General features: G+C 43.4%; 1 protein-coding gene across 11 annotated transcripts in view; it reads left to right on the top strand.

Annotated features, from left to right (window-relative positions):
* LOC147035689 (uncharacterized) overlaps window positions 1-22,654 on the top strand; it is a 159,121-nt gene continuing 136,467 nt past the window's right edge. For 2 of the 11 annotated variants that reach the window (XR_015049435.1, XR_015049430.1), the window contains exons 1-2: window positions 6-2,965; window positions 3,597-3,646. Coding sequence is in view for 3 of the 11 variants with exons in the window: in XM_085846764.1 (XP_085702890.1) it covers window positions 2,801-2,965 (165 nt within the window). In the remaining 8 variants the exon portion in view is untranslated. Of the gene's footprint in view, window positions 2,966-3,596; window positions 3,647-4,386; window positions 14,331-22,654 lie in introns of those variants that run through there. The other 9 variants (XM_085846764.1, XM_085846774.1, XR_015049428.1 and 6 more) reach the window with 8 other exon arrangements.

Below are 22,654 nucleotides of genomic sequence, written 5' to 3'. Positions count from 1 at the left end.
AGTGTACTGGTGTTCATTTTTGCCAGTCTTGAAGGAGTGACAGGCTGAGTTGGCTCTCTGGGGTTCGTTCGGTGGTCGATGGGATTTGAGCTTAGGACTCTAGGATCCCAAGTCACCACTCTAAGTGCGAATCCAACACGAGCTTATAATTACTGGTAAAATGTCTGTAGAATGTATGGACCTATATGCATGAAGATTTACTTCTCAGTGGGAATGACGAGGATGGACAGAATAAGGAATGAGCATATTAGAGGGACTGCGCAGGTAGGGCGGTTTGGAGACAAAGTGAGAGAGGCGAGATTGAGATGGTTTGGACATGTGCACAGGAGGGAAGTGGAGTATATCGGGAGAAGGCTGCTGAAGATGGAGCCGCCAGGCAGGAGGAGAAGAGGAAGGCCAAAGAAGAGGTTCATGAATGCGGTGAAGGCGGACATGCGGGTGGTTGGAGTGTCAATGGAAGATGTGGAGGATAGAGCGAAATGGAGACGGTTGATCCACTGTGGCAACCCCTTACGGAAGCAGCCGAAAGAAGAAGAAGAAGATACATGAAGATTTACTTTTGTGCTGCTCTAATAAAGATTGTGAAAGAGTTTGACAGCAGGTCAGACAAGCTACACAAAACTTCAGAGAAACACCACGGCATCCAGCCTGGCGACTGGGTGGACAAGGTGTTCGAACGGAGGAACGTCCTGAAGACAAGTTGGATCAGACCCTTCCAGGTATTACTGGTTACAGACGTAGCTGCCAAATGAGAAGGTAAGCCAATCATGGACTCACACATCTCATTGCAAGAGGATACAGGTAGTCGAAAAGAGAAAGAAAGGAAATCTGCAAGTTGAAAGAATGTTACTGGAGTTTCATGACAGATGTGGCAGTGCTTTTGATTAGCATGTGCATAATCATGATAATATGGACAATAACAGATAGCGTGGGCATTTTGGGAATGTTATAGAAAGCAGAATGTTTGGTCGGTCGACAGGAGGGGAAACAAGGAATGGGGTTGTGACAGGATAGCAGGGCTGAAGGTAAACATTTGGACCAATTGCATGAGGAAGGCGTGTATGGGAAAACACTTATCGGACCCTTACATATAATTATGCACCTCGTGTGACACGGAATGAAGGAGACATAGGCACTGTAAGCCTGAAACAAGGAATATTGTTACATGAAGGGATAACTGGGACAAGGATAGATATAAGGATACAAATAAATAATCTTCTGGAACCCCAGGCATCATTAAATGGTAAATTTATGTGACCTAGCGGAATAAGTAAGGAAGGTAGCTGCAGAGTACCATGACTATTTAAAGGAAGAAGGGTTCAGATCTTGGTTAATGGGGGTGTTTGGTGGATGGGGAACATGGATACTCCACATATTGATCGTTGGCCTTATGATATTAGTGCTATTGTCATCATGGCATGCATAAAAGTAATGATCGGTATGTGTGTGTGAGTGTGTGAGAAAATTTACTACAGTGACGACAATGGTGGTGCATGAAGTTTTCCTGGATCAACCATATCTGAAGACCCAGAAAACCCAGAAAATGAAGAACCTAGTTTTAAATTTAGTCGAGACACCGTGACGGTGGTATTACCTTTTGGAAAATATGAAAGTACAGACACTAGTGCCTTTGGGATTGACAAAAACTCTTTTGAAAGAATTTGCTTGTTGTTCAGAAAGAACACTGTAGTTAGCCAAAATATATTCTTCCTTGTTGTTCATAAAGAACATTATAGATATAGAGGTATGAGCAACCTTGTGTGAGCAGCTTTGGAAAGTAACTTCACTTCCTCATAATCTATGCTTAATTCATAATTGCTGAAATACTATCCATTTTCTGCAAAGGGATTGGGGTGTCAGTGGGCCGGCAGGGCAGTGGGCAGTAGCCTCTTTTCGGGCTAAGAGATGCAGGCGGAGCCTCTGACCATCATGGGCCACTTGGAGTTGACCACAAGAGTGGGCCACCTGGAAGGAGACTGCTGTCTGCTGTCCTGCCAGTCCACGGATGCTCCATCTCTTAATGTTATTGTGCAACTCTTTTGTTTCTTTAACATAATGTTCCAAAGTAACAAGATGAAGGAATGTGGAGACACTGTATGTGTCCCAAACAAGTCATCAGTGTTTTTGTTAACATTTTTGCACTTTGGGAAGAGGGAATGGATAAATCATGTTGTTTATCTCTGCACTGTCAAAGGGATTGCTTTGTCAGCCAAAAGGGTTGCTTGTGGAATGTCACCCAGCCGGGCCTCCCAGCCCCAAGTGGTAAACAACATGCAAGTGGTGATCACTGAGAGAAGATAAACTGGGAAATGGGGTGACCTTTACTTTCATAATTACCACAGGAGCTTGAGAAAGCAAATGGATGAACAACAAGATAAATCTTGCTTCACATTTGCACGCAAGCAGTCATGCAGAGGTCAGAGTAAAACTGCATACAAACAAGAGCTGAAGCTGAGCTATTCAGAGCTGGGCTGGACTGACAATGGTGCCTGGCCCGTCTCTCCATATGCGCATATGTATTTTGATGTGTATTAAACTCTTATCTATCTAAGATCGGTGTGTGCACGAACTTAATTTCAATCAGTACAGAGTTCACCTGGATCTCAACACACAGACAAGCAGGAAAGACAGCACATTATCTGCAATGTTTATTTCACGGGCAAGTGAACTTTGCAATTTCTCCAGTGTTGTTCTGCATTAAGCTGCAACTCTGGATAAAGTAATTATTTGAACGAATTCAGTTTGTTTCCTTAACTGCTGTGTGCGGTGAAGACTGGCTTTAAAGTTAAAGGGATCCTAAATGATATGCAGCGACAGCCTGGCCAACCACTCCTTTTCAAGCATTTTATTTGAGTGCTTAAGCCACTTGCTGAATGCCTTACAGTGGATAGGGGTACCGCGCTACAACCTTCTGAGTGAATTGTTCACTCACTGTGGACGCTTTTGCCTGCCACGTCGTTTCAGAGTGAGTGGCTCATGCTCATCACCCTGAGCGAGTGTTTCATGCCGCATCACCCGAGCAAGTGTTTTGTGTTCCGTCATCCTGTGCAAGTCTTTCGTGTTCCATCATCCTGAGTGAGTGTTTCATGTTCCCTCACCCTGAGCGAGTGTTCATGTTCCAGCACCCTGAGCAAATGTTCGTGTTCCATCACCCTAAGAGAGTGTCTCATGCTCCATCACCCTGAGCAAGTGTTTAATGTTCCATCACCCTGAGGGAGTGTCCATGCTCTATCACCCTGAGCGAGTGTTTAATGTTCCATCACCCTGAGGCTGTGTCTCATGCTCCATCACCCTGAGGGAGTGTCTCATGCTCCGTCACCCTGAGCGAGTGTTTCATGTTCCGTCAGCCTGAGAAAGTGTTTCGTGTTCTGTTATCCAGAGCGGGTGGTTCGTGCTCCATCATTCTGAGCGGGTGGTTCATGCCCCATCATCCTGAGTGGATGGTTCATGCTCCGCCATTCTGAGCGTTCAATAACACCCGATTTCGGAGCCATTTGCCGTATTCACATGTTTTCCAAATTTACGAGCCAAATTTGTTTTGTACTATTTTCTTTTTCTACTGTTTTCTGTTTTCTACTTCTACTTGTTTTCTACAGTGAAAGCTACTCAAGATTTGTTAGGTTGTCTACTACAAGTACTGTCGTCGGTAAGTACACTGACTCCAACCTGCCTATTCTTGAAAAATTGCTGATATCAGCCGTGTGTGTGTGTGTATGTGTGTGTGTGTGTGTGTTTTGTTCTCTCTCTTTGTCCCATCCTTGCTCAACCCTCTCCGATTACAATGCAGCACACTCCACCCACCTCTCTCTCTCTCTCTCTCTCTCTCTCTCTCTCTCTCTCTCTCTCTCTCTCTCTCTCTCTCTCTCTCTCTCTCTCTCTCTCTCTCTCTCACTCTCACTCTCACTCTCACTCTCTCTCTCTCTCTCTCTCTCTCTCTCTCTCTCTCTCTCTCTCTCTCTCGCTCTCTCTCGCTCTCTCTCGCTCTCTCTCGCTCTCTCTCTCTCTCTCTCTCTCTCTCTCTCTCTCTCTCTCTCTCTCTCTCTCTCCTGGACATTGGCACATTGCGTATTCTTGTCATGGTGGCTCCTTGGTTCGTGCCGTGAATACCTGTGCTCTGTTGTGCTCGTTGTTGTTTCCACATTCCCCATTTCGCTCCTTTCTGTTCGTGTCCCTGCTTGTGAAGTTTTCCCGGTATTTTCCCTTCCATGTAGAGAAGAGAGAGAGAGAGCACATGGCTGTGTCCTTAAGAGTATAGTTGGTTTCTTGGTGGTGCCTTGTTGGTCCTTTCATAATTCAAATGCTTGTCACTTTAAACCTGTTTTCTTTTGGGATTTTTCTTTCACTTATCTTTCCTTCGTTTGTTTTGTTAACACTCCCTTTCCCAAGCTAAGTAAAGTTGGAGTGGATTGATGTGTATGTGCCAACTACTGACGACATTGCAGCACTACAGGAGGAAGCTGAGGCAATTGAAAGAACCAAGGAGGAGAAAAAGATTGCTTTTATAATACAGAAACAAAACCCTGACATATATGACCTGAGGACCATGGTCAGGTCATGGACAGACTTGGATTGCCCTCTCTTGCAATCTGAAGAATCCCCAAATGTAACTCTGGCAAATCAGGCTCCTGAACAAGATTCTTTCATTGATACTGACCAATCCTGTGATGCCTCACATTAAAGCCGAAACACCAATTGATTCCCCATGTGAGGAATCTAATAGTGAAGGTCAAGATGAGTCCTCTCATATTCTCAAGGCTGAAAGCAGACCTTCAGTTGATGAGCTTCTGTACTTCTTGAGGGATTCTTATTGTAAGAGGAACATTAAACTGAAATATCATTTCCCTGATCTTCCAGTGTTGATTATTAAATTGAAAAAAATTGTGTGTAACCCTGACACCCCAATTTTTACTGAGGCTCAGAAGCACAGGTTCAAAAAAAATTATCCAGAAAGCTCGGCAGGAGCTTAAATGAGGTCTTTATGGCATGTTTTTCTTATTTATTTATCAATCTTCTTTCCCTTTCTGAGTACATGAATGTTAGTTTTGGCAGTCTAAACATTAACGGTGGTGCTTGTTTAGAATGCTAAGATCAGGTAAAAGACCTGATATGGCGTTTGTACCTGGATGTCTTGTTATTGCAAGAAACGCATAGAGATCAGAACGCCCAAGCCCAATGGAGAAGGCTAGTGAAGGGTCAGTGGTTCTTCACTGATATCAACTCGTTCACTGCTGCGATTTCTTCCTTTGTCTCTCCGTCATTAATGCTCTCACAAGTCCTTGATAATGACATAATTCCCGGACATCTGCCTTGTCTTCATTTCACTGCCAACAAACAAATCTTTGTTTTTTTGGAAACATTTAAACACCCAATGAGAATCCTGAAAGGCATAACTTCTTTTTTAAACTAGAGGGTTTTCAAAGTACAATTAACTTGAATTGTTGTTTTATAATGAGTCGCGACTTCAACTGTACCCTTGACCCTGTTAAACACAGAAACAGTGTGGAGCCACATCCAAAATCTACCATACCTTTGGAGAAAATTATAAAGACAATGGTACTCATAGATATTTGGCATATCCAACACCCCAGACAACGTCAATTTATTTTATCGAGATGTGTGTCTCAGATGCACAATCTAGCTCGGTTAGACAGAATTTATGCCAATGCTGTAATGCTTGACAACATACTGAAATCTGACTGATTGATTCGCTTCCGGTTTTGAGTTTGGAGTGACAGCAGTGTCTTACTGGGTTCTCTGTCGACCTTCTCAAAGTTAAGTTTCCGGTCGTTATTTTGTCCCATTTTAACTGTTTATTTCCTCACCGAATGCTTCATGTGTGTTCCGAGTTCAGTTCTGTTTCAAAATTCATGATATTTAGTGAGTTTTTTGTCGACTTTGTCTTACCATGTTCCTTGAGGCCTACCCGTCCTTCCTCTCAAGGTGTATGATCGTTTATATTTGTATTCTCTCCCTACTACCTTCATTTCCTATTTCCCCACTTTCCCAACACCCCTCATCAATTCCCTCCCTTCGAAACGCTCTTCTACTTGAGCTGTCCCACTCACACCATCACCTTCACAATATCTTCCTACAACCTTCCATTCCTGAATCTTGCCTAATCTTCAAAAATCCAGTATAAATTAATAACATTCCTTGTATCCTTCCTAACGATACACTTCCTGCAATCACATATCTCTCTACCCACTTCCTAATACTTTTCATCGATCCATATGCTTCACTCTGCATTTACCGATCCAAATTCACCAAACACCTCCACAATTTTACTTCAACCTTTCCTTTGCCAAATCGTACGCAATCCTGATTAAGGATAAATCAAGAAATGAATTCACTTTTGACTGAACACCTCCCATAACTACGTGCTTCACCCGTAACCACGTGATCTGTTTCCACCCTCTCCATTTACCTATCCAAATTCACCATTCACCTCACTATTTCTTTTCTTCAACCTTTCCTTCTTCTAATATAATGAAAACTCTCTCTCTCTCTCAAAAAAAAAACAATAATAATAATAATAATATAATAATAATAATAATAATAATAATAATAATAATAATAATAAAACGATCTCTTCTAATGCTTCATCTTCCTCTTTTACCCATATGGTTCTCATTACTGCATCATAATGAACCACTCTTTTTCTATTCAAACAGACTGCTCTCAATTTCCTCCATAGCTTTCCTCAAAATCCAACTGTGGCAGCATTTCTTCTCTCCATTCTCTTAAATCGCCTTCATTGCATCCATCAAGAAATGTCTTTAATCGCATCTCTGAACAAGAAATTTAAAAACCCAGTTTGCAATGAATGTTCGCTTTCCATCAACCATTCCTTTTTTTTCCAACTTCAGTGCCAACTCACCCCTCTCACACCTCCCTCTCAAAGCAACCATCACACTCTTCTCACGCGAAGCCTCCCTCTCACCTTTCTCAAAAACTCCCTTCTCACCTTTCTCCCTCAACTCTCCACACTCACCCTTCTCCAAACATTCAACCCGCTCACTCTCACTTCTCAGAGTTGCCCCCCCCTCACATCCCCAAATCTGCCTCCTCCCCCTGCCCTCTCACCTCCATCTCATCACCCCACCTCCTCAAATCCTCAACTGCTTTCTGCCCCCTCTCTTGCCACCACCCCTCTCCCACAGCACCACAGAGCCTTTTCACCTCCTCATCTGGCCCCCTCCCCTAGCTCTTCTGCACCCCCCACACTCTTTCAACAACTCTTCTTGCCTCCCTCCCTCCTCCCTTGTCTTATACTCCCCTTCCCCTCCCATCCCCGACAACCAAAGCCTCCTCCCAACCATCTTCATTAACAGTGTGGACCTCAAATATCCGGGGCCTTCGCTAAAAACTTACAGATCTTTCCATATAGGTTGCCACTGACAAACCACACATAATCTGCCTAACAGAAACTTTCCTCCCTCAAGACGTCTCTGACTCCCAAGTATCTCTCCCTGGTAACTCCCTCCTCCGGTGTGACAGACCTGAGCCTCGTCCTGGTGGAGGAGTTGCTCTCTTCATCAAAGCCTCTATTCTTCACTCTCCATACGCTGAACTCACTCCCCCACACCCCCAGAAATACCTCTGGCTACAACTTCCCCTCCACTCCCACCCAATGTATATATGTGTGTACTGTGCCGTCCTCCAAACAGGAACGACTCCTTTTACACCTCACGATCCCAAAACATGGACCAACTTCTATCTTCTCATCCGAACTCTCTCTTGCTCATAAGTGGTGACTTAAATTGTCATCATGCCAGTTGGCTGGGTGTGGGTACCTCTCTCACCTGCCATGGCACTTCAGCAAAAGACTTCTGTGACTCATTGGGACTGGCACAATCTGTCAACTTCACAACCCAGATCTCTACCAACGGTACTCCATCTGTTCTGGATCTGATTTAACAAATTTCCCTGAAAATACATATCTGCTGTTCTTCCTCGGATCCAATTGGTTCTTCTGAGCATGTGCTTATCAAAGTGGACATCTCACTGGCTGTTCTCAGATAACCACCTCAGCACCGCCAAGACTGGCATTTTAATCAGGCCGACTGACAGGGTCTCCATGCAGCCATAAAGCTTATAGACTGGTCTCAAATCGCTACTTTTTCCAACATCAACTCATCCTGGGAATTTTTTCAAAGAAACTTGCTCTCGTCTTCAGTTGTCCTACCCTTCCTCTTGCCCATGGTTCACTGAAGCTTGTGGCAAGGCAGTTGTCCTGAAACAACTTGCCTTTGACTCATGGAAAGCGAACCCAACTGAGGGTTATCTCAGTTCCTTCCATAAAGTTCGGAACAAATGTGTGTCTACCCTCAGGAGAGGCAGAAAACAACATCTATATAATCTCAAGTCTGAACTGTCAAACCTCTCTCACTCCTCCAAATCCTGGTGGTGTCTAATCAAATCTGTTTCTGGTGTATGTTACTCCTCCATCCTCTCCCTTACCTCAAATGGCCAAACTGCTGACACCGCATGTGAAAAGGCTGGATCTCTAAACTCGGTGTTTGGATCAAAATCCTGTGTCCGAAAACCATCGTTTTCTGTACCCAACTACCCAGTCGCACCCAACAATCCCTGGAATATGTGTCCTTTTCTTCTGACAAAGTGGAGAGTTTGCTGTCAAACCTCACGTCAGATTCTGCAAACGGTCCTGAAGACATCAGCCCACGTGTCCTAAAAACATGCTCCTCTGCTCTTGCTCAACCTCTCTCTGTTCTATTCACCCTCTCATTTGCTCAAGGTCATCTACCATCTGCTTGGAAATCAGCAAACATTATCCCCCTACATAAAAAATGTGCAAAAACAGATCACTGCAACTACAGACCAATCAGCCTTCTCCCAATCATTAGCAAGGTTATGGAATCCATAATCACTTCAGACATTCAATCCTTCCGCTTTTCCAATGGATTGATTTCTGATCATAAATTTGGTTTGAGACCAGGTCACACTACCCTGGAAATCCTGCTTCTGCTCTCCCAACAATGGATGGAGGTACTCAGTGCCAGACATGAAATCAGAGCCAGATCCCTCGAGATATTGTCTGCTTTTGACACAGTCTGACACCCTGCCCTGCTCACTAAACTCTCTTCATATGGCATCCACGGCCACCTCCACTCATGGCTTGCAGATTTCCTCTCCTGTCGCAGCAAACATGTCGCCCTAAATGGAGTTCTCTCATCCCCTCTTCCTGTCCAGGCTGGAGTTCCTCAAGGCATTTTTCTGGGCCCTGTTCTTTTTCTGGTTTTCACCAATGATCTCTCCAACTCTCTAGAAAATCCTCTTTATCACTTTGCTGATGACTACACCTTCTGCTGTACCATCTGTCATCCCTCAGACCAGCAAGCTACTCTGCAGATCTTGGTAAAATCACAAACGGGGACAACACGTCGAACATGTCTTTCAATCCTGACAAATCACACACTCTCAACATGTCTCTTCAAAAGGACCGTTTGGAACCCAACCCGAATATACTTTCTTCACAATCCTCTGGAAGAAGTCCTTTCTCGCAAACTTCTGGGTCTCACTATCTGCCATGACCTTAGCTGGGAACGCCACATTTCCAACCTGGACGCCAAAGCCAGTTGCCGACTGGGAATCCTCCATCGTGCAAAGTCCTTCCTCGGCCAACCTGAGCTCATAACCACGTACAAAGCTTTAGTCTGCAGCCTGATGGAGTTTTGCTCTCCCTTCTGGGCTGGTGCTCCTGCCTCTCACCTTTCTCGGCTTCATGCTGTGGAAAGCAAGGCATTTCGGATCATTGGCATCTCCCGCAAAGAGGCTGAGTGTTTGGGCCTCTCACTCTCTCACCACAGGCAGGGTGGTGGTCTTTCTGTCTTCTACTGTGTCCTCTCCGGTATCGCCCTCCCCCCTGCTGTGTCTGCGATTTGTCCCCACCATATTTCCGCAGGGCGCTCAAGGTCTGCCAGCAACCCCCTTTGGTTAAATTACCAAAATCACGAATCACTGCTCACCTTCACTCTTTTATTTCTCTTTTTTTCCTCCATTGGAATAAACTCCCGCACTCTCTTCAATCTCCTTCCCGCCAGGCCTTCAAAGAAGCCTTTCACCAACTCCTCTTATCTCCCCCCATCCAAATCCTCGATCTTTTCTACCCCTGTTAATCCACCCCAAACCCACTTCCTTCACAATCACTGCTTTCATTCCTGAAAGTGTCTGTAATGTCCATTTTTTATACCCCTTGTTCCCCGACCCATCGCTCTCCCTTCCACAGATATACTCATGTCTCTGTTCCCTGCTGTTCTGTCCTTCCCTCTCCCGCCACCCCTGTATCATGCCACCCTTGCAGTACGTTGTGTTAGCTCTCATACGAACCTTGACAATGCAGACAAAATAAATGAATAAATAAATAAATAAATCACTTGGTCACTGTCATGTCCAAATATCAGCTTCCTAACTAAAAATATGCCTGAGGTATTAACAGGATGAGACATACAATAAATAAGTATTTACAAATCTGACAAAAATTAAATAATTAATCAATTAATTAATTAATTAAAAAATAAAAATAATAACTTTTTTGCCCAAGCACATCTTCACTTTTCTCCCCAAAATTTAAGCTTCATAGATCAAAGGACACCTGAGATATCGCCCGAAAAAATAAACAAACAAGAAAACAAACAAATGAAAAAACATCACTCATTGAGTGACAACTTGGCGAAATGGAATGACTCAGGAGAGCACATGCTTCCTCCAGGCTCAATAGTTCACATTTAGTATGCCACTAATAGGTCGGATCTGAATCCAGACCTTCACCAAAATCAAATTGGCTTTTTCTTGTCACCTAATCGACTCATCCACCTAGTTTTGTCATAACTTCTCCACAAACTTTTTGAGATATCATGCTATACATACTTTTTGGCCTGATCTCTCAATGGTGAAGAATGACTTAAAAAAAAAATTCTCGAATGCAGATCCAGATTCGGATCTTCACCAAAATTGAATCAATTGGTCCTTTTCAACCCCATATATGAATCAATCAACCCAATATTTGTTTCTTTTCCAAATTTTTTTCTAACTTTACCACAGACTTTCTGTGAAATCCATCCATACATTTTTGAGATATTGTGCTATTTATCGTTTTTGGAGCTATTTCTCAATAGTTCAGTCAGCTTCTGGGTCACCCAAATAGCTCAGAAGGCAGAGCACGGTTTGGTTTTCCAGAGAACTTGGGTTTGATTCCTAGTCTGGGCATGTAATTTTTCCCATATGTACTTACATTCTTTATTCTTGTGAAGACAATTTGGCTTCTCTGGTGAGATGTGTTCTGTTAGGTATAACTCTATTTACACAGTAAATGAAAATTCCATCAAATAATTGAGTGATTCGCATATATGATGTCCAAAATAAATGACCCCCTTCCATGCTAATCAATTTGATACCAGTTTCTTCTCCAGCTTGAAAATTATCTAATCTGTGGTCATTTTACATTAATTAGGTGAATGCAGTAATTTTCACGGGTTTTCATGGAAACCAACCCGAAAAACATAACTGCCTCCAATTCCAGCAATCACACCATCATTTTTCATTCATCCCATATAACAACATTAAAGAAATATTAAAAAAAACATGGTATGGTTATTCTACCGGGGTTGGGGGGAGGGGGTGTTTGCCATTGTGTACCGATTTACCACTGCTCTCTGAGTTTAGCAGTACTTGGAAAAATGTTCATCCTGTCTCATGTCCTGAGGACAGAGTAACTTTGTGAGATTCTGCATTCAGACAAATATGGTGGTGCCGGATGCCGTTTAACTCTCAGTATGGGGGAATATCTAGTGGGGCAGATAACAGCAATTTTGAGAGGAATCGTGCAAATGATGATACAAGCATCAAATTTGGCACATTTGTTCTCCAGGGGATTCTAATCAAATCTGCCTGATTGGCCATTTGAAAATGCAAATTTTGAAAAATTTGAAAAAAAGAAAAAAATTCAAAAAAGTCAAGATCACGAATCAATGTTGGATGCTGGCTGAGATTGGTGAATGTTTCAGAAACATCATCAAAGACGTTCCAAGTCTGCCATGCAGTTTTCTTCACTTTACCGCGGAATGCAGACACAACGTCACATCCAGTGAACGCATGGAAGTATGGGATCCCTCTTGCTTTCTCAGGCCCTATTGCAGAAACTACCTCATGGACTGGAATCCATCGGGCCTTGGCTCCTTGGCGAAAGGCAATCCACATGTTCTCAAGACCTAGTTCCTGTAAGGATGGCAGTACAGATATTGCTATGACTAGTACGTCCATGTCATTAGCCTTAATGATAATGGACTTGTTCACATCCGTCGTTGCATCCCTGGCATGTACAAATATTCGAGTGTCAGCTTCTTCATGACAACATGGAGACACAGCATCCAGTGACTTCCGTGTGTTGCTAATGGCATCTTCTCCATTTGTGACAATGACTGTGATTGTCGTCTGTGCTTCATACATCTTTTCCACAAGGAAGTGAAACAGCTCAGTCTTGTTGCTGTCATCTCGAAGAAAGCTTCTCCAGTTACTTGGGGTCTTACTGGTTCCTGTCACTCTTCTTCTGATTCCTTGCCGCCTTTTCGACCTTGCCTCGGACTTCAGACTTGACTTCTTGTACACATCAAACACTACGTCCACCCTCTCGTACCATAGGATTCCACCTTTGGGATGATGTCTTCTTTAGCATAGTCCTCAAATATCTTTGAAGTGCATGTAGGTAGGGCATTGATAAGTAATGGGCCATAAATGATGACTGCATCTCCCCTTGGTTCGCTGTCTGGGATGTTCACTTGCGCTCCAAGAATTTAAGCCAGCTGTGACTTCAAATGTTTTTGAAGTTTTTTTTTTCTTCAATTTTTTCAAAATTTGGATTTTCAAATGACCAATCGGGCAGATTTGATCAGAAAGCCCTGCAGAGCAGAAATGCCAAATTTGATGCTTGTATAATAATTTGCACGATTTTTCTACGATTTACTACACTAATCAGGATTCAGACAAACTTGCAGCTTGTAGGAAATATAGATTTTGCTCGAAAACGCAAAGCAAGCGATTAAAGGAATTTGCCCATGTCCTTTTTCTTAAGAATGCATTGGGGTACGGTGTTCTATGAATTCTCCAGTTAAATCATATTCTCAGTTCCAGATTAATCAAGTGGTGGTGGTGGTGGTGGTGGTCGTATGGCAGCTTAGCTGCCGGGGTAGCTATAATTTATTGAAGCGTGACTGTGTCGCTGATGCAGTGCCCCTCTACCAGTACACACAGTGGAACTCATTTCACCGACCTCGGAAGGATGACAGGCTGAGTCAACCCCCTGGTGTTATAATTCAGCAGCCGACGGGGCTTGAACTCAGGACACAAGGATCCCAAGCCACCACCCTAACCACTGAACCAACACCAGGCTCTATTAATCAACTTATTCACATTCTCTTCTTACAAGCGATGGCTTTTACTTGCTGAAGGTCATAAGTGTCTTCAGGGTTTTGAGGGGTTATCGGGATTAATGGGTCAAAACTGTTATGTCTTAATGTCTTAAGAATCTCGGGGGTCGAAAGGGTCTTTTTGGTCTAAATTAAAGCTCGAAGGTACTAAGGGGTCGAAGATGACTCGGGTTTCTTTAATGAAAAAAAAACTTTTTATTCTGTATTTTTTCATTATTATTTTCAGAGCATTCCAAGAACGCTTGTACTTTGAAGCTAAAAACACAAATATTAAAGAAATAGGAAAGCCACAAACTTATCTTAATTGGCTTATGTCCGACCTTTCGACAACAAAATCGTCTGAATCTGTGAATACGTAAGCACAGTGTGCCAGTTATTAAAGTCCCTCAAAAAGGAAGGGTGTCGGAATAAGGGGGAGTGGACGAATCACATGAACTTAGCACTTGGAAAGACAAACGTCATTTTCGAAACTTCTTCACCGATGTCTCACAATCCATGACAAGATTCACAGCTGCTGACTCCCAACCTCCCATCTCACTAATTTTTGAGATGAATGAACTCCTGGTACATATTGGTTGCATAGCCCTGGATGAACACAACTATGTGGTCGAAATATTATACTTGATCCTTACGAAGCCAGGTACATACGAAAATTGGTGGTGCCTTTTTACACTGCACTACAAATTGTAGTAAATTATGATAAAAGCTTTACCATGTGTAGAAATTTCTTCTGACATCGATGTTTGTTTCATTTCCAAAATCGTGCAGATGTCGTTTTGATTTCTCTTCCTATAATTCTAGGTTGGAGAGGATGGGAATTACTTTCATATGCTGTTATATTTGCAATCTTTATAATTGCATGTTTTTCAATAAATGCAGATCCTTGTACTTGCAAGTTTTGCTTTGTCTTCATACAATTCGAAGTTAGTGTGGAGGTGTGTTACTTTTATCAAATCATATATTCTTACAGTGAACAAGTGATAGGACGTCTGATGAATAAAAAGAGTTGGGGTGATGGATTGTATGGTTTTTATGGAGAATCATGCCTCACCGGAGATTCGGCATTATAAAGCGTAAAAAGGGCATGAAAACTGTTAAAGTGATTGGGTGAGTGTGATATATTGTGAAATGAAAAATTCCATTATAGTAACACTCATATAAATAGTTAGACTTTTATATTATACATTTCGAACTTCGCACCATTTAAAAAATTATTGATCATTCAATTGAACATAAACTGCAGAGAAATCAAAAGACCAGAAAACTTCCCTTACCTTGTATAATAGTTTGTGAGTGTGAAGAGGAAAATTTTCTGTTTCAAAATGTATTTTACTCCAAGCTTGTGCTCTAATATACTAAAGGGAAACACAATGCATTCCACCTCCCTCCAAAGGAACATTCAGTAATTTCACCGACCGAATCACTCAGCCATTATAAAATATACCTTTGTTATGCCTTGTTAGTGTTATTTGATATATCAGTGTTATTCATAGATCGACAATTTATTTTAGAAGAAATTAAGCATACCTACTCGTCCCTATGCTACCAGGTTTAATCAAAAGTTAACATACTCTACTTCACAAGCATATTGCATGTTGATCTGTGAGTCTCAATGAGGATGTAAAATGAAGTGAAACATGCAAAAAATGAATATTGTATAGCACGTAATTGCTGATGTTTCTGCTGCTGTCATGACTGTGGTTGTTGTTGCTGTTGTGTGCTTCTTCTGTGTACTACTACATATTTATATCTCCACTGACGAAGTCGCCAGAGGCATTATGTTTTCAGGTTGTCCGTCTGCTAATTTTCTGTTTTCTCTGCAACAGCTTACATGATTGACACAAAATTTTCACCATCATTGCGACTACTCATATGGATTGTTTTGATGACAATTATATTGTCATAAGTCAGGTGGGATGGCAGCCATGGGAAAAGGGAAAACATATTGGATAGAAGGAAAAACAATGGACCTCTGTATCTCCAAAACTGCTACATGGAAAAAATCTAAATTTGGCATATGTCAAGTACTCCCCATGGGAAATAAGTGCGATTTTTTTGATGTCATAGATGCCAGTTATGACATCATAATTGCATGTCAATCACTTCATCCAACCAGTATTAAAATTTTTGATGGTCATCTGGAGCTACATTGCATGGGGGAAAAAATTGATGACGTCAACAGTCACGTAGCTCGTCAGACATATAGTTTTTAACATAAAAACCTTCAAAAACATCTCCAAAATGGCTGAAGAGATTGAGGCGAAAATTTACAGGTATGATTGCCCATCTAAGAGGAACAAAATGTTCTCTACCTATGACGTCATAGGTCACATGCTTTGGTAGCTCTCGATTTTTTGAAGAATAAGCCTTTAAAAATCTTCTTCTCCAGAATGGGTTGACAGGTCAAAGGGGACACTTCACCTACATGTTCCCCAAGCCTTGGGGATACCAGAGTGTTCATGAATATTGAATAGGTCACAGGGTCCAGCAGATATATTTGATTGAACAAAAATCTTTCGAAAAATTATCTTGAACCTCTTCATCAATCGACATGAAACTTCAAAATTATGATCTAGTAGTCATGTGGAATATATGTTTTAAATTTCAACCTGATTGGACACACGGTCTGGCAGCCGGAATGATTTAATATTTTGAATCTGGGTTCATGGATTGAAATCAAACTTGGAACAAGTATGTACAATGATGTAATAATGTAGGTAAGGGCATATCTGTCATTGTCAGTGTCGAAGAGTGTGGTTTGGTTTCATATTGCTTCAAGAGGTCTTACTATGAATAATTTTGTGTGCTTCTTCAGTGTCTGTCATTCTATAATGTAATCTATAGGGTTCATATTGTCACACTGTTTGAACTGCAACGTTAAAGTTCTGGATCATGCTTCCTCTTCCATTCTGGAAGGCGGGCTTTTCAAAAAAAAAGCATTGTTTTGATTAAACGGACAAAAAAAATTCTTCCAAGTAAATTGATTGCTAATTTCTTAACGTGACTACCTTGGACAACACCTTGTGTAATACGACACCTTAAATATTTCCTTTTACAATAGGTTGTGACTGTGAAGAGAAAAATCCTCTTTTGCACAATGTCTTTTTTTACTCTGAATTTGTGCTGTAATATACCAACAGGGAAACACAATGCACTCCACCTCCCTCCAAAGGAACATTCAGTCATACCAACGACCTCATCACACAACCATTATATATTAATGTACCTTTGCTATGCATTGTCAGTGCAATTTGAGATCTGCATTATGTTTTAATAGAAACTATGAGTGCCCAGCTGTCTTTACCCAGATGGGTTTAATCAAAATATAACATGTTGTACTTGACAAACATATAGCATGTCAATTTGTCATTCTCAATGAGGATGTAAAATGAAGTGAAACACGCAAAACTAGAAGAGCAATCTTTAATGTCACGATATCACAAGATATGCCTCTGCCAACATTATTACGTCATTATACAAACTTGCACCAAGTTTGATTTCTATCCCTGAATCCAGATTCAAAATAGTAAATAATTATAGCTGCCACATTGTGCGTCCGATCAGGTTGAAATATAAAACAAATTGCTGTGGTTGTGGAAATTCACAAAACACCATTCAGGTTCCCCAGAGATCAGATATTTCGATAAGTATGTGTTTCAGGTTAGATCCCCCACCGATGTGTAAAGGGATTTGTTCATGTGCCGGGCTGCGAATCTTTGAGGTAGCCGTTGTTCTTTCTCTGTCTTTTATTTCGAAACATCTACGAGAACACCATCATCTCCGACAGCAGGCAATGCCACCTCTGTACCAACCACAAGTATGGGACGCCACCACTGCCCACCGCCATTGTGCGCTGATTTACATAATCGGATTAAAAGAGGGCTTCCCCGACACCAACCCGTGACGTCGAGAATAGGGTTTCCCGCGAGGCGTTCGAGGGGTGAAGGTTCGGAGGTGAGCAGTGGGAGGAGCCCCAGCCTCGGGTGAAGGTTCTCGGGTGAAGGGTGACACCCACCCACCCAGGGTCGGAGTAAAAAGTCAGTTAGTGGGTAAGCCAAATTTACAAAATGGAGGTCGTTTTGCTGTTGGTGCGAGTGTTCGGCCCGAAACCCGTTTGGAGGGTGCAGGAGTCCTCTTGACGGGCTAAGGGGGTTAGGGACGAAATTATAAAAGAAAATTTTTTTAAAAAAATTATAAGATGGGGCGAAATTTGGTTTTGTGTTGCAAATTAAGGGAGTGGGTATGGAAAGAGACAGTCAAAGGCGATAGTTTGGGGGGAGACGGTAGGTTAGGTCCGAACCCGCCTTCAGAGCGGCTGGCACCACCGCACTCCCTCCACAAACCTCATGGAACGAGAGCAAAGGCTGGCCAGCTTCACATGCCGGCCTGTTTGTGCCACAGCGGCCTGTTCCGGCCTTGCCTTGCCATGCCTCGTTTGCCTGCCTCTGCCATGACCCCATGCCTGCTACCCTTCTTGCATTTGCCCCATGTGTCCATCCATCTCCATGTCCGCCAGGATCAACGTGTTTTGCAAGGACTGCCCAGCAGGCAGCCGCACATGAGGACTGCATTGGTGCAGCCCGTGCACCGTTTTGTGTTTTGCATCCATCCAGTCCATTTGTGTGTTTTGCATCTTCCATCTGCTTGCTTCCATGTCCATCCAGTTCATCGCAGGGAGGAGCCAGGGACTGCATTGGGCAGCCGGCTACCTTCCTGTACTTGTGTTCACTGCTCATCTGCATTCATTTCATGAGCCAGAGACTGCATTTGGGAAGCTAGGCTCCCTGCTTCATAAATGGCCTGAGGGATGGTGCATAGCCGCCGGGTTAGGGTGAGTTGCCTTCAGCAGCTGAAGAACAACAAACAAAAAGAAGGAAGAACGTACCAGAAGGGGGCCGGTTTGAACACGACCCCGAAGACGTCTTGCCTTCAAGCTGCTGAGCACTCACCCACCTCAATAACTGTTGACATTTGCTCTGCGTTCTTTCCCACAGAGTCCATCAGGCCTGGGCCATGGTTTAGTGAAAAATTATAAGGTTAAGATAAAAGATGTAAATACGTGGAACCTCACCTGCATGTCTGTTTAGGCCTGTCACATTTGCCACAGTGGCCGTGGGGTCTCCAAAATCTACGGCCACTAGCAATAATACGGCGGCCGCAGTATTTCCACGGACACACAATGTAGCAGTCACATATGTTTTTATTTTTCGGGGAGCCGCACGGCGTATTTAGAAATTGTGTAGACCAAAAACGTGGGGTTGCCGTACGGTCTTGATTTGATGTCGCACAGTGACCTTAAGGGGGCCCTGCGGCGGCCATATCATTTTCAAGGCAGACGCAAGGTAGCCTCAAGGTGCCCGCAAGGCGACCACAGGGGGGCCCGAAGGCGAACATGCGGCCAGACGGACGGTAACGAGTGGGTTCATTTTTTTTTTTTTAACCAGTATTTTTTCAGCTTGTCGAATTGCTACAGCGAACGTAGAAATGAAAAAACTTATAACTCCGCGTTATAATTCCATGGAGACCCCTGCGGCCTGTAAAAGATAGCCAAACGGCGTAGGGCCACCCTGAAGCCACCGCAGAAACTCTGTGGCCGCCGCACGTTTATGTCAATTCTGAGGGCGTACAGGCGCCGTATCCTCGCCGAAGAGCAAATGTGACTTAGGTCTTAGCGCCGGCAATTGTAGATAAGTCGTCCGAATTAGTGAGCTTGTTTAGGTAGTTAAGCAGCCCATAGGTTATTTATTTTTGGGACGTGGATACACAAAATGTCGCACTCAGGGATTCGAAGGTAAAATGTACGAGGGGAGAACTTACACATGAAGGCACACGAAAATTTGACGACTCGGGACAAGTCTGTAAAAAGGGGAGTGGTAGGGTTGCAGTTGTGGAAATTCACAAAACACCATTCATTTTCCTCAGAGATCAGATATTTCGATAAGTTTGTGTTTCAGGTTAGATCCCCCACCGATGTGTAAAGCGCATTTTCCGTGTGCCGGTCTGCGAATCTTTGAGGTAGCCGTTATTCTTTCTGTCTTTTATTTCGAAACATCTACGAGAACGCCATCATCTCTGACAGCAGGCAATGCCACCTCCGTACCAACCATCAGTATGGGACGCCACCACTGCACCACCACCATTGTGCACTGCAGCGAACCACCGTGGCGCAAGCCAATTTGCATAATCGGATCAAAGGACGGCTGAATCGACACCAACGCGTGACGTCGAGAATGGGGTTTCCCACGAGGCGTTCGAGGGGTGAAGGTTCGGAGGTGAACATTGGACGGAGCCCCAGCCTCGGCTGAAGGTTCAGGGAGCGCACGCCCAGCGCTAAAAAAGGGTGGGTCTTGAGTCAGTCAGAGCAGATTCCCAGAGAGAGAAGAAGGAGAGACGGCAGCGGCAGAGGAGCCATTCTGCAGTCTGCAGTGATCATCCCAGGAGCCGGAGTCTCCGGGCAAGGTGCCAGCAGTAACAGCGAGTTTGGTGGTCCGGGCTCACGGTGGTCGGGCAGGCGTCGCTGAGGTGGTGAACGGGTCCTAAAGAGCATCAACTCGGGAAGAGCAAAAGACCCATTCACTCTCCTAAAAGCATCGCCGGCCAGGCCTGCCAAAAGGGGCTGCGGCAAAGCCGGGCCACCGAGGGAGACCAAGCAGCCGCTCAAGCTGCTCGCCAAGCCGCTCAAGCCGCTCAAGCGACTGGCGCTTTTGCAACGCAAGGACCGAACAGAGAAACCAGGGGTCATTGACCTGAAGACCTTGGAGTCCTCACAAGGGGCAGCAAGGTAACCTGCGCGGCCGCTGGTGAGCCCTTGGTCATCCAGGCTCCAAGTACAAATAAACGCTCATGAGCCCTGTTCTTTTCTGGGTTTTGTGTGAAAGTCTGTGGCACCTTGTCTTTTCTTAAGTCGAACTGATATAAGTACGTGCCTGTATATAAACAAGTAGACATCGGCTGTAGGCTTTGCTCGTGTCTTGTCCCTTTTCCCCCATTGATTGCACGCCTATCAAAATAAATGTCCCCATTGTTTGAATGTCAATCTGCTCGTTGCGTCATTTCCTCCCATTGACTTCCACAGCGCGTTCGGGAAATTAGCAGGCTATTAAAGCCAAATTAAAGTGATAATTGGTCCGACGGAACTTGGCGATTAAAACCGCTCGGAATTGCACATGGAACGAGTGCGCTTAGCGGCTCGTTTCCAGAAGAGTTCCGTCGAGGTATAAATCCTCAGTACTTCTGTCTGCGCGGATAATTAGGCATATCGAGATTCGGCAATGAACCCTGCACCACGTGGACAGAATATTGACAGTTTATGATGTTATATATATATATATATATATATATATATATATATATATATATATATATATATATATATACATACATACATACATATATATATTTATATATACAGAAATAAATAATTATATATAACACACATACAGTCGGAACCCACTATTCATGGATTTGCTATTCGCGGACCCCGTGTATTCATATATGGTCTGAAGGCACTTGAGCTGCCTCGCGACCCACCCTGCAACGATTCCTGATGCAATGCGCCAGCGCTTTGTGGGCTCTGCACCCATCATTTGGATGTAGTCCGTGGCCCAGCAGGTCGTCATTCGATCTCTGAGATCATCTGGCATCCCTGGAAAGGGGGGAACTGTCTGCCTATGGAATCCAAGGGGCAAAGTCCACTCTTGGATTACTGAGTTACTCCCCTCTCATACTCAATGTGTGGCTCTCAACAGAACCCTTTGATCTCCTCTCCATGTCAAGGCTGGTGTATCCCAAGTCAGTGTTCTCGGTCCCTTATTATTTGTAATCTTCATCAATGATCTCACTGACTCTCTGGAAAATCCTCCATCTCTTTACTGATGACTCCACTCTCTGCCATGAATCTCTCATCATTCTGACTGATAGGCAACAGCCTCTTCCCTCGCCTCAGACCTTGACAAAATCAAAAGCTTAGCGATTAAAACCGCTCGGAATTGCACACGGAACGAGTGCACTTAGCGGCTCGTTTCTGGAAGAGTTCCGTCGAGGTATAAATCCTCAGTACTTCTGTCTGCGCAGATAATTAGGCATATTGAGATTCGGCGATTAACCCTAAACCGCGTGGACAGAATATTGGCAATTTATGGTGTGTTAAGGCACCCGTAGCAGGTTTGCGGAGTTGGCCGGAAGCTTCGACTGCGATTCCGGGCAATCGAGCCGAGGCGACTCCACTGCTCCATCTGGTGGTCGTGCTCTTGGTGATGCACCGGCAAAAACTACAACAATGTATTCCAATTAACTACTAGATCATAACTGTGATGTTTCACATCGATTGACGAAGCAGTTCAAGAGAAAGGTTTAAGATTTTTGGTCAAAACAATATGCTGCCAGACCATGTGACCTATTAATTACTCGTGAACATCTTGGTATCCCCAAAGATTGGTGAACAATTAAGTGAAGTTTCACTTTGATCTGTCAAGCCATTCTGGAGAAGAAGAAATAAATGTTTATTCTTCAAAAAAAAATCAGAGCTGCCAAACCAGGTGACCTATGATGTCATAGGTGGAGAACATTTTGTTCCTAATGGATAGGTGATCATACTTGTAAAGTTTCGCCTTGATCTATTCAGTCATTTCAAAGAAGATTTTTGATGGTTTTTATGTTAAAAAAAAAATGGCTGCCGAAGCATGTGACCATTCCCCCCTCCCCCCACCCACCCCAGACAATTTATCCACAGATAACCTTCAAAAATGTTCATACCAATCGGATAAAGTGTTCGACGTATGCAATTATTACATCATAGCAAAGCCACCGAGGACATCATCCCTGAACCCAGAGTTAAAATATTAAATAATTCTGTGTGACAGTCCATGCATCCAATCAGGTTGAAATTTAAAACATATATTCTCCATGAGGACTAGATCACAATTGTGACGTTTCATGTCAATTGATGAAGCGGTTCAAGAGAATTTTTCAGAGATTTTCTTTCAATCCAATATGGCTGCCAGACCTTGTGACCTATTAATTACTCATGAACACTATGGTATCCCCAAGGATTGCGGAACATGTGGGTGAAGTTTCCCCTCGATCTGTCAAGCCATTCTGGAGAAGATGATTTTTAAGGGTTTGACGGCAAATCCAATATGGCTGATAAACCATGTGACCCGTATCATCATAGATGAAGAACTTTTTTTCCTTGTGGATAGGCGATTAATGTT

Source organism: Eptatretus burgeri, chromosome 1, assembly GCF_056783735.1.
Source record: "Eptatretus burgeri isolate ZD-2024b chromosome 1, Ebu_testis_v1, whole genome shotgun sequence".
Taxonomy (NCBI): Eukaryota; Metazoa; Chordata; class Myxini; order Myxiniformes; family Myxinidae; genus Eptatretus; species Eptatretus burgeri.
Note: the sequence above shows the minus strand (reverse complement) of the source record. Positions and strands in the feature narration are given on the sequence as shown.